This window comes from Siphateles boraxobius, unplaced genomic scaffold, assembly GCF_051911475.1.
Source record: "Siphateles boraxobius isolate OS27281-9 unplaced genomic scaffold, OSU_SipBor_1 21, whole genome shotgun sequence".
NCBI classification, from domain to species: Eukaryota; Metazoa; Chordata; class Actinopteri; order Cypriniformes; family Leuciscidae; genus Siphateles; species Siphateles boraxobius.
This window is the reverse complement of record NW_027508822.1, coordinates 1,201,242-1,214,221: the sequence shown is the minus strand read 5'-3', so window position 1 is coordinate 1,214,221 and position 12,980 is coordinate 1,201,242. Positions and strand designations below refer to the sequence as shown.

The 12,980-nt window shown below is 38.0% G+C and overlaps 3 protein-coding genes and 1 pseudogene across 4 annotated transcripts in view; 2 read left to right on the top strand and 2 right to left on the bottom strand.

Moving 5' to 3' along the window:
* LOC143746097 (uncharacterized) overlaps positions 1-12,980 on the top strand; it is a 543,695-nt gene that overhangs the window by 26,539 nt on the left and 504,176 nt on the right. The gene's annotated exons all lie outside the window — the stretch shown is intronic.
* LOC143746127 (uncharacterized) overlaps positions 1-12,980 on the top strand; it is a 341,659-nt pseudogene that overhangs the window by 115,673 nt on the left and 213,006 nt on the right. The window lies entirely within an intron of this gene.
* Positions 1-12,980, bottom strand: part of LOC143746085 (uncharacterized) — a 317,610-nt gene that overhangs the window by 200,841 nt on the left and 103,789 nt on the right. The gene's annotated exons all lie outside the window — the stretch shown is intronic.
* The window catches only part of LOC143746077 (uncharacterized), a 36,784-nt gene continuing 23,905 nt past the window's right edge, over positions 102-12,980 (bottom strand). Inside the window, exons 3-10 of the mRNA XM_077237800.1 lie at positions 10,634-10,758; positions 10,439-10,529; positions 10,111-10,217; positions 9,726-9,809; positions 9,579-9,646; positions 9,395-9,478; positions 8,574-8,628; positions 102-4,073 (exon numbers count right to left, since the gene is read on the bottom strand). Coding sequence (XP_077093915.1) covers positions 2,994-4,073; positions 8,574-8,628; positions 9,395-9,478; positions 9,579-9,646; positions 9,726-9,809; positions 10,111-10,217; positions 10,439-10,529; positions 10,634-10,758 — 1,694 coding nt within the window. The 3' untranslated portion in view covers positions 102-2,993. The remainder of the gene's footprint in view (positions 4,074-8,573; positions 8,629-9,394; positions 9,479-9,578; positions 9,647-9,725; positions 9,810-10,110; positions 10,218-10,438; positions 10,530-10,633; positions 10,759-12,980) is intronic.

Here is a 12,980-nt window from a genome sequence, read left to right as displayed (position 1 = left end):
TATATATATATATATATATATATATATATATATATATATATAATGTAGCAGACTTCAAATGGTAACCTCCGGACACCACAGAAACACGACCACACAATGACTGGGATGATGGACACATGGAATTTATTCACCTTTAACAGAGTAGTGAGTCAATAATTAGTATACAGACATCGGATGGCCTACTCTCTCATTCCTCTGCTTCTCCGTTCACATACACTATGCGTCTGCGCGCGAACACTTTAACAAGGGCAATACATATCATTTAATGTGTAAATGTCGATGCTGAATTATCCCACATAACAGGGCTGCACACAGAAAACAAATAGAACATATTTGTAAAAGTTAACATACAAATATGCTGTAAATTCCCAGAAATGTACTAATAAATGTACTGTAAACTTTTAAGTGCATCAGATTTTGATTATTGAACTACTGTGTGCATAATAAAGTTTTTTTCCCACAGCCTCATTGCATGAAAATATACCTCAAGGCAATTAGTATGAAAATAGCCTAATATATACTGAAGTACACAACTATCAAGTTAAGTTTACAAATAACATAAACAGTCAAATTAATAATCACAAAATTGAAACATACCTTTAACAGAGTAGTGAGTCAATATTAGCATAAAGACATCGGAAGGCCTACTCTCTCATTGCTGCATTGAAAGATGCACTTGAAAATGAAGCGCTTACTTTAACACGGTAAAAGAGCCACTTTCAAGGAAAATCTGCTAATCACACTGATACACAATATGACATAAACTCTTAACAGCGTTTTAACATCATAAATATAGTGATTAGATTACAAGAAAACAGTAAATACAAGACAAATACGAGAGAGAAAAACTACCTCTGCTTCTCCGTTCACATACACTATGTGTCTGCGCGAACGCTTAAAGGAGCTGTATGTAAGAAATGTATTTCAATTAATTATAAAATGGCCCTGATTGGTCACTAGACATTAAGAAATCATGTTCATTTCAAATACTTATATCACTGACAACAGTAGTACGGCCAGGATATTGTCATTTAAAAAGTGAAGTTGCAGCCCTCAACTGATGTTGATGTTGTCATGTTGTGTTTTGGTCTGATGCGCCACCCTCCACCTATCTACCAATCACAAAGTCAGTAGTGTTGCGGCATCCGGGTTGCCAGCTCTGCTAGTTACCACAGCTGCAGCTACAAACGTGTCGGAATCGAATAAAAAAAATGTCTTACGTTCTAATAGAATGACACGTAATCTTTCACATCACATATTTTAGCGTTATGGACGTGTACTGCAGGGTAAGTTAAAAAATACAGCTGGTCGCTTTCAATTATAGCGTCAGCTAAATGAATAGCTGTATCTTTGATATCGGTTACACACAGTGACAGAGGCTTGTGCTTGTACTTACGTTAATGACAGACACCTACCGTTACAAGTTAGACTAACAGCACCTGTTCTAACAATGTAGGCTACTGTCACATATGAGCGTACATCTTTACGATTATATTTGACTAATCGTCATTAGTAAATTTTTGCGATATATAATTACTTTGCAAAACATCTCTCATTTGAAGTATAAACATAATTAACAGAAAAAGCTTCTTGTGGCAGCCTACGTTCCTGCTGTATCCTGCAGCCTATCTGGCAACCTCGAGTCAGGGAGGAGGGGAAGGGAATACACCGCTCTACAGTAATTTGAAAGTGATTGCAGTACCAGTTTTGGCCATATTCCTACATACGGCTCCTTTAACTGTGCGTTCACACCGCCGCCGACTTGAGCGTCAAAGAAGCTCTGGCCGCTCTGTCAAGGACGCTTGTCAAAAAGCACGGGGAAGCTCGTTGACGCTTTTGGATGCTTTGACGTAGCAGGGAGAAGAGAAGTGTCACAACATGAAATGTAATAAACTGAAAAAACAAGCAATACATTGAAGAAACCTTTTATAATGACAGCATTTTTATAACCGTTTTGGTCACATTTGGTCGGGGAAAAAAATAATAATTAGCTATTATTATTATTATTATTTGCATTAGGCTATTATTTGCATTAGTGCAATTGGTCAAATCGTTGTCACCGTGAGCAAATTAATTGCATTTCCGCTTAAAACTAGCGTTTGTAAATATTTCAAATAAAAGTTGCGCTCATTCTCAAATGTGTATCACTGGATCATTATGGAAAATCGCGAAGTTGTTGTGTTGTGTGCTGCTATTTTATCCCATGCCTCGTTCTTTTGTAACTGGTCCCTGTAAGCAAACAAAGTCATATCATATATGATAGGAAACCCAGCAACAGCGATTATCAGCTACTCCTCCATTTTCTCTGAACTGTTTTGGTAGGAACGAAAGTTTACATGGTATGTTTCTCCGAAATCAGCCAGAGTGAAGGACGTCTTTATTCTGATTGGTTTCTGGCGTTTTGCCGCTGCTTGCCGCTGAACCGCGTCATAGCTCATTACCATAAAGTTGAGCTTCTTTCAACTTTCTGATTGACGCTCAAAACGCGACGCCGAGGGATTTGACGCTCCTTGCAGCTGAGAGAAGCCAGCTTCCATTGAAAATGAATGACTTCCGGCCGCTTTGAAAGCTCAAGTCGGCGGCAGTGTGAACATACAATCAAGGAGAAGCGATATAATTTCCTTCGGTGTCCCACTAATTAAGGCCCCACATACAACAAATAATAGGAACTCCCGATCGGAACTATTGAGAATAGTACATTGAACACAAGTTTTGCTGAAGTTAACAGTTTAAACAACATTTCTCCTTGCACATAAAAAAATATATAAAATTAAACTCAAATGTCTAAATTGACCGGCTACAAATATATATATATATATAACTTTTTTACAACAAGAATGAACCATCACTGAACTTATTGAAGCTGGACTGTGACTATTTTCTACTGGAATCAAACTTTGTTATATTATTTTCCTGTTATCTCTGTAAAGCTCATTTTCCCCCTTCACTCATGCTCATGTATAAATCATTAGGATGTTACCTGGAATCATAATCTATATGTTTAAACTATTTAAATCATTGTCTATTTCTCTGTCACCCCTGGCCCATTCTATATAGTATTGTAGTTCCTCTCTTGTTTTTTGTATTTCCTTCTGGACATTGCAAAGCTCATTATGTGTTCTCCTCATCTCTGCAATGGATTTGAGGAGACTGGAGTTGACCTTTTCTGGATCATCTACTTTTCCCTGTCTCATCTGGTGAATGTCTACAGAATCCAGCACTATGAAGGCAACGTCAGCTATGACCAGTAGTCCACTTAACACTCCTGAGAAAGCTTCTGCTACAACCCGTCCTACTCTTGCAGTCTGAGTAGCAATTCTGCTAACGTTTGCCAACAGACCTAAATTCATGAGTTGTGTGGCACACAAAACATTTCCCCTGTCTAAATTGCATGTTATTTGTACATTTTCAAAAGTTGAGTTGCCGAAAAAGACACTGAACTGTGTGATTTTTCTCAGTACCTTTCTCAGCGTGTTCAGTGGTGTGAGAATTGGTTCACTTACAGATTTATACTTCTGCTGGATTTGTTCAAGGCTCTCTCTGAATGCTTTTTGTTGTACAGTATTAGTAATGGTGGATGCAGCACCTGTTACTCCACCTGCAACTCCTACTCCAACACCAACACCGGTAACAATCAGAGACGCCCCAAGAGTGAACGGTGCCAAGATTAAACCAACTAATGCGGTGATTCCTCCAGCTGCTCCGATCACTGAACCTGACAGACTCCCCGCTGTGGCACTGTAATGCGCAGACTCCATCGAATCCGTTATTCTTCCCCACTCACTAACTAAACCCTCGATGTCTTCATAGTGCTTGTTGTAGGCCTCATCGAAGGCTTTGATGGACTCCATAAAACTCTGTAGCAGTGCCTCTGGTATTCTCCTGTTTCTGTCTACTGCATCTGTCAGGAATGGTTTGGCTAGAATCTCTTCAGCTGAAGGTCTGTGTTTAGGGTCACGGCTGAGCATTTGACTGATTAATTCCCGTAGTTCCTCTGAGTATATCTCTGAGATGTGAGGGGGGGTTCCTGCCATGCTGACAGCGTGAAGCATGTTACGTTGAATGTCATCTGCCTGTGGAGGAAAAAAATAATAAAATAAATTACGAATCAGGTTAGTTTCAGTAGGGGTTGAAGAAAAAAAAGGAAAATAAAATATAATTGCAAAAAAAAATTCAGTACAACACGACAAACAGAACAACCACTGTAACAATGATGAGATTTGACAAAGAAAGGAACAAACACAGTGCTATATATAATGTGCTATAACTAGACCAGTGGTGGTAACCTCGGTCCTGGAGAGCCGCAATCCTGCAGATTTTAGCTCCAACCCTGAAAACAAAAAAACACTGCCTACCTGTAGCTTAAGGGGTTGTTTACACTACATCGTTTTCAACTAAAAACGTAAAACTTTATTTACACGACAACGGTGCCTGAAAACACAAACTTTTGAAAATGGCTTTCAAAGTGCAAGTTTTTGAAAACGGTCTCCATGTACACAACAAAAACGTGAATCTCTGAAGATGATGACTTCATGCACATGTGTATTATGTGTTATAGTGTTTCATCGCCATCGAACGGTCTGGCAGCAGAATGTGTTACTTGTGTAACTTGTATTTAGTAGTCCTGAATGCACAGATTAGGTTGTTTAGGTGTGTTTGATTAGGGCTGAACTCTGCAGGACAGATGCTCTCTAGGACCAATGTTGCCTACCTCTGATCTAGAACAAGGGTGTACAATCTGTCTCATGGAGGGCCACTGTCCAGCAGAGTTCAGTTCCCTCCCCAATTAAACACACCTGAACCAGCTAATCGGTGTCTTACTAGACATCCTAGAAACTTCCAGGCAGGTGTGTTGAGGTTGGAGCTAAATCCTGGCCCTCCAGGGGCCTGTTTCAATAAGGAGGTTCAACCTACTCTGAGTTAAAACTTGAACTCTGAGTTGACTTATCCTGAGATAGGAAACGCTGAGTTTTTGGTTACAGATCAGCTGAAATGTGTTAGTTCAATCAACTCTAAGTTGACTGACTCTGAGTTAAGTGCGTGCACCACAACTATAAAAAGCCATTATCAATGGAGCGCAGATATTATGAGTAACCATGGCAACAGAGCCAGACAAAAAGAGGAATTACTGTTATACAGTGTTGACTGTAATTAATTACCAAGTAATCTAAATATTGTAATTTAATTAAAGGGATTACTCTTAATTCTTCTGTAATTTAAAATAAAATCTGATGTAATTACATTAAATAGGCTACTGTATATAGACTATAGAACAATTCAGTATAAAACAATAGTGGATTTAAAATATATTTTTAAAAGGTATATTTTTAATGTAACCTTCTCTCTCTACACACACTTTGGTCAATTGAAGAATAATTCATTAATTTGAAAGCATTAAAAGTGCAGTTTCTTGTCTCTCCTTGTATTGTTCAAGTGGTTGAGGTTGATATAGGATTTAGTAATTAGTAATAAGTAGACCAATACTTTCTAGAGATAGCAATTATTACATTAATCTAATTACACTGTTGAAGATGTCATTGTAGTTAGTAATTAATAACTATTTTAGAGTAACTTACCCAACTGTTATAATATAAGAGGTGAAACTGGAAGAACCCTAGACTATGTTATTCAACCTAATTTTAATTTTCATGTTGGTGGAATCCTGCAGGCATTAAAATATGTGGCAGCAGCTGAAAATTAAATATAAAAACATAATTCAATCAGGTATTGCTTAAGCATATCATGGGTGTATACCTGACTTAACAAACATTTGACATATTAAATAACTAAATAGCATCCAGTGTCTAGCAGTGCGGCAGCATGTTTGACTGAGGGAATTCCTGTAGGGACTTCATCAGAGCCAGTCACTCCCGAAGATCCAAGGGCCTTTATAAAAGGTAAGAGGTCTACATATGTGTACTTCCATTTATTTTACTTTGGGTTGGGTTTTTCGTTGGTCCCAATAGATTCTGATGGTAATATATGTCTTTTGGAGCCTCCTGTCCCAACAGAACCCCAGACAGCTATAAGTAGTCTACTCAATACACCAGAAATTATGACAAATACTAGGCCTAAACTTCATAAATAGTAGGAACACACTTCAGTGTGTAATGCCAACGTTTAATTCTGTAGAATTTGTTTAGAACTACCAGAGGTGGAAAGACTAATAAAATATTCTACTCAAGTAAAAGTACTATTACTTTGATAAAATTTTACTTAAGTACAAGTAAAAGTACCGATCTAAAAATCTACTCAAGTAAAAGTAAAAAGTAGCTAATTTAAAATGTACTCAGAGTAAAAGTTACTGAGTCACTAGTTTAACAGCGGGGGTGGGGTGGGGGACTCTCCCATGTAGGGTTGTAACGTATGAGAGTTTCACAGTATGATAACCGTCTCAGAAAATATCACGGTTTATGGTATTAAACAATTATTAAATATATTAACTGCATTTTTAAATTACGGTTATTATTATCATCAGTTAAAATTACAGTTAAATAAATTAAACATTTGTTCAATAAAACATATCTAATCAACTAATTTCAATAATTGATTATGAATTAGATTAACAACCTATTTTTTATCATTAATAACTTATTAAAATGTTTAAAAATAATTGAGTTCTATAAAATGTTTTTTATTCAGATTTTTTTTAATGATTTAATACAAATATATTATCAAAAACAGTGGTAATCAAAAAAAAGTTTAGAAAACGTTTTAATCCTTTTATTTTTTGGCAAAGTGCTGCAAAACAAATTTAGTCAATTAAACCATGGACAAACAATATATATTCCTTAAATAATTTTTCAATAAATTTTAGTATTATTGTTGGTGTTTAAACACCGCTTCCTCTTTAAAAAGGGGAGGAGACCGCAAGAAACTCTGGGTTTACCGAAGAAAACCTGCTCCCGACCAGGTTAGGTTCACAGAGTAAGTTACCATGGTAACTGACTCTGAGTATAAGTTACCTCTCTTTCAGAAACCGGCTTGATTTAATGTGCTTTCTCGGGTTTGACATACCTCCCATTCTGAAATGGAAAACCCAGAGTTTCCCTCATTTCAGGGTTAACATACTCAGAGTTTTCACTTAACCTCCTTTCTGAAACAGGCCCCAGGTACAATATGGGATCTTGACACTGGTGTGACACATGAGGGCAAATCAAAAACCATTGAAGCAAATGAATAACGACAAAGTAAACTTAAATGGCAAAAGTACAAAACACAACTTCAAACTCAGGGGCCATTTACATGACACTGTTTTCAACGAAAAATGGAAAACCTTTTATGCAGTTTAGCTGTTATCTGTGAAACCAGGTGTGTTAATTTTAGGGATGTGCTGAACGATGCTTTTGAAGCAGTGAGGCTTTTACACCAAACTGCATTGGTGCATCGAAGCTTTTGACACACTGCCCTACTTCGCCCTCTGGTGGTTGATAAAAATGCCTACACCAACTGGTTCATTCAGATGTTTTGTTCATTAGAATGAACCGGCTACATCTTTTTCTGTGGGAGATTTAATGGTTCTGGATAATGAGGACTGGTTGTTCGATTGGGAAACTAAAGTAATGCTCCCCAGCCTGCCCCACCCTGTATCTCCTGTGCCAACTTCACCGCTGGTCCTATCCAGCAAAATGCCTGTTTCATCGCCCTGTTTTGAGATTGTGTTGTTGTCGCTAATCCGGGCCAGCCTCCCTCCTTCGGCCTTGTCTTCGCTAGTTCCCTTCAGTCCATAATCATTTCACCTGAGGTTTTGCGGTGTGGATGAGCCTCTAGTCTTGCAGTTGCCAGCTTCGCCGAATCAAGTGGATCATCTGGCTGCTGGTCCCATCACTCCACCTCAACCTGTCGGCTCCACCTTTGCTCCTTCCTCCCTCGGGCTCCACCAGGCTCCCTCGAACCTACGGCTTCACCGTGGTCAACTATCACCTCGCCTGTGCCACAGACTCAAGAACCTTACACATTTTACAACCTTGGGCATTCTTCGCTGCGGCTACGCCTTGGTTGCCTGAAACGTGTGTCGCTCGGTCCTATTGGCTCTCTGTCTGTGCCTAGGGCTCTACTGTCAATGCTTCTTCTCCAGCTGTTGTCCCCTGGATGTCATCAGCCAAGACTCCATCATGGCACTTCCCTCCTTCGACTCTGCCATGGGCTTGCATCTGTGCTCTGGTGTACCAGCTGTCCACTCTTCTCATTATCCCCTCCCTGGCACTTACCACCATTATTGCCACCCTGGTCCCCTCCAGCAGCGCTTCCTCCTTCACCAGTCCTTCATCCATCTCCATTCTGTCACAGTTATGCTCTTTAGTTTCATTTTCACTGACTTTGTGTCTCTTCAGTCACATGTCTCATTTGTTTTCAGTTCCCACCGCAATCTGTTATCGTGGACACTGATTCAATCATCACACCTGCTAGTCCTGTAGTTCGTATAACTGTTTTGTGGTGTTCGCTCATTGTTTGGATTTCCCATTTTGAGTTATTTGAGTATTTATTATTTGACCCTTTTGGCATTTCATTATCATCACTGGACTGAAAACAGGACAGTAATATGGTGCTGTTTGGAATAAATAAATACTCACCCATACATCAAGCATGCAGAGATCATGGAGCAACCATCCCAATGACCATATGTCACTAAAAAAGCAGATGCATGACGATGAAAATCAAGAAGTGTGTACACTGTAAAAATTGTATGCAATCTACTTACAAAATGATGGTAACAATCCTACAGATTATATTTTTGAGTATTTTTTAAGGCTTGAGCCCTATTCGGATGGTAATTGTTTCTCATGTGGAAATCTGTAAAAATAAAACTCTGTGATAAAACTCGGATGGGGATTTATTGACGGAGGAGGATCGAGTTGTGTAATCCCACAAACGCGCTGCTCTCCAGCATTTCAGTAATAAAAGAGTACATAGTGATCTCTCATTCGGCCGGCAATTAAATCACTGCACGACCTTGGTGTTTGTCAAAATAAAATGGTAGGTAATTTAGCCGGGGATTTTTACGCGGCTGGTGGGAGAAAAACTCTGACATTCTGGATTCTGACAGCAATAAAATCACAGACTAACCTGTAAATGTTGAAAATACCTTACGACCCCATGTTAAACCATTACCGTCCGAATAGGGTTTTGGCTTCTGTAATGTAATCTACTGGTTTCTTTACTGTAATCTACCTGAATAAATCACATCTGAAGGTAATGGATAAGTCCGTAGGAGAACGGACAAAAATGCCTGATGAAGGTCATGGGACCGAAACGTTGTGGCAAATAAAGACATTTTTATGCTTTTCAAGCATCGATCAAGGATCAGGCATCAAGGAAATTGTCATTTTGAAAACTATTTTATAATGCTGAACACATCAATATTTTATGTACATTCAGTTATCCAAAAGCTTACCTCTTGGAATTATATTTCCTCTGATAAACTTCTGGGCTGATGTAGGGCTTTGCTCCCACAAGTGAATTAGCATATTCATTAGCGCTACAAAGGAAAAACAATGTAAACTCAATACTTTAATAGTCCCGGACTTTTCATTTTGATCCATCACTAGTACCCATTACTGTTTTTTGTTTTTGTTTACCTTTCCAATGATTTTGAGCTTCCAAAATCTCCTAGATTTACGTAACCATCTTCAGTCAGGAAGACATTCTACAATGACAACAGAAATCTCATAAGTCTTCCAGATTTGACTTTGTGATATGATTTATTGACCTTTATAAGTGCATACCTGAGGTTTAATATCTCTATGAAGAATGTTCTTCTCATGTAAATACTGCAGAGCCAGACAAATCTGAACCAGCCAGTCGAGGACCTACACACATGGAGAAATCCTAATGTGTGAGTCACTGTGTGTGTGTGTGTGTGTGTGTGTGTGTGTGTGTGTGTGTGTGTGTGTGTGTGTGTGTGTGTGTGTGTGTGTGTGTGTGTGTGTGTGTGTGTGTGTGTGTGTGTGTGTGTGTGTGTGTGTGTGTGTGTGTGTGTGTGTGTGTGTGTGTGCTTGTGTGTGTGTGTGTGTAACGTCCCCACAAGGATTGTATTTTTTGGTTCATAACATACTAAATCATGTTTCATTTGAGAGTTGTTTAAAGATAGAGAATAAAATAGAAACTCACCTGTTTTTCTTCAAAACAACATTCTTCTTTCTGTTTCCCCATGATTTTTGAAAGGTCTCCTCCCTCACAATACTCCATCACAATATAAATGCGTACTGCATCTTTATCTAAATAAATGAACATCCAGTCAGACAATAATTTAACTCTGGCTGTATTAAAATAGCTTAATTTCCTGAAAGCTACATGTACGTTTTTGTTCAGTTAACTGCATAATCCTTCTATCGTGGTAAATACTTCTATTTATTTTTTCAGAAACACAACAAAAAATAACCACATTTTTTTTTGGAACAAAGGAACTTTTCTTTTATTTGTGTACAAAGAAAAATACCTTCAAATGACTCCACATAAGTAGCAATATATCCAAACTGCAGCTTTTTCAGGATCTCAACTTCCTTTTTGACAGAATCCAGTTCCTCCCCCTGAAAGAAAGAAAGAAAGAAGAAGAAGAACCCTTCCATGTAAGCAACACTGTTATTGAAGGATAAAGTTGTGAGTTCTGGTCAATACTCAAGTAAGATCTCACATCTCTGGAGTTCATCTGTTTGACCACATAAAGATCTCCATCTGCGTCTTTCACCAGAAACACTATTCCTGAAGCCCCTCGTCCAAGCTCTTCCTCTATGGTGTATCCATGTTCTTTTAGCACTTCTATAATCGAGATTCACAATAACTTCTACAAAATACTGTAAGCACTAGAGATAAGAGAAAGCTTTTCCAAACTTTGAGTCAATTCTATCCATAAAATGTTTTTAAGTGCTCAAAACACCACAAACTGACTCTCAAAACTGTGAATACAATGAAAACTCAGTCCAAACATGCAAAAAACACCTTTTACAAAATGATTGCAAATATTTTCTTCATGTCGTTCCACATCCCCAAGACCTTCAGCTCTTCTGAACACAGATCAAGATATTTTTAATGAAATCTGAGAGATTCAGTCCCTCCATTGACAGTTTACGCAACTACCACTTTTAATATGCAGTACGATAGGATTGACATCATTAAATTAATCCATGCGACTCCTGTGCTTTAACATATTTTATGAAGCGATGCCTTGACATAATTTACATCTTTATTTACAAAAATATTGATCTGCACATGCCCAAGTGTTCACGAGAGAGATGACATTGTTGCCTGAACACACGTTGGATAATATTATTTTGTAAATAAATTGTGTATTCAATTTGTATCTGATCTAAACGATTGACTTCCACACTGTGTGTATTAATAACTTTGATAACGCTTTAGATTACAGCCCGGAAAGTACTGTGTAATTAAGAGGAATTTACAGAGTAACTTTCGGTAATTATAGTGTACCTATAAAGTACTTACATGTAAGTATAAGGGAACAATATGTAAAGTTTGGGGAATAAAGGGGTAACAACCAGGAGAATTAAACAAATATTTATACTGTAAGTATTATAGAACTAAGGGGAACTTATTCTACTATTATGATACAACAATCTTACATTTGGGAGCAATTTAGCGAGAACACTGCGTACCTTTTTGTAATACTGTACCAATACATACTGTATAGGCTTTTTTTTTATTACAGGGTACATATCTATGCATTTATACTTTTTTTTTTTTGATAGCAAAAGTGCAGGGGCCGTATTCACAAAGCATTTTATCTTACCACTAGGAGTGCTCCTTAATCGCACTAAAATATTTTAGCTAGGAGTTTTCTCTTAAAAGTTATTCACAACGCCTTTCAGACCTACTCTTAGTAAAGAAAAATGACAACTCCTAAACTAAGAGTGAGTCTTCGTTGCTATGGATGACGTCATTACTCATGCACGAGCTTGACTGAAGTGACCACCTTGATTGGCTGATGATTGTAACGCGGGAATGATTCCAAACACCTCCCCTATGATAATGAGTGACAGGTGACAGGTCTGAGAATGCGTGCGCTACACAAGTAGTGCGAAGGACGGAAGATGATGAATAACTGAATAAATAGCCTAAATGAATAAAGAGTAAGGAAAAACAAATAGCCTAGTAGCCTAATGAAACATATGGATTGATGCAATATCTTTGCAACATTCTTGAATTAATCTGTCACTATATGCCTCTGCCTACGTTTGCAAAGAGAAGAACATTTTAATTTGATTCACAATGAAATGTTACAATTAGTTTACATGCAGTGAGTAGTTTTGGTTGTTGTTGGTGGCGTTGTTGCATCCCTAGTTATGCCTACAATGCAAAATTGTTCCCTCGTGATTGGGAGCTCCTGTAGCCGCCGCATACGCATTTCAAAACATTGCAACGTGAAATGCCACAAAAAGCGGTTTGTGAATAGGTCTTAGTGAGTTAGGAGTCCTCTCGACTTCTTTTAAGCTGTCCCAGACTTAGGTGCTACTTTTAGGGCTAAAATGCTTCGTGAATTACTCTTAGTCAAAAAAATTAGGAGTCCTAAAGTTACGAGTGACACGCCCATTATTTTTAGGAGTTGCTCCTAAATTCGCCAGTTAGGAGCTACTTTTAGCCTTAAAATGTGTTGTGAATACGGCCCCAGATGTTTAAGTTTGGGCTAACATGTTTCAAGGCAAGAAAAGCTAAGACTATTGCAATTTTTTTAAATACTGGGAAATATATCTTGTTTGATGTGGTTACAGGGTAAGTGGTGCTTGTATAATAAATAAAGGTTTCCGAGTCAGTGATATAAGATTGTGTGTATGCATTTTTATTGTTACCCTGTAACTACATGGAACAAGAGGGTAACAAGCACCACTTTAATTTACAGCCCGCAACGTCACACTTATGGGCTGTAATTTAAAGCGTTTCCATAACTTTTAGTTTGTCCCATGGAACTTTTTCATTTTCTGGATTTGGTTTATATGGCAGTGACATTGCGTTACACCGAACAATAA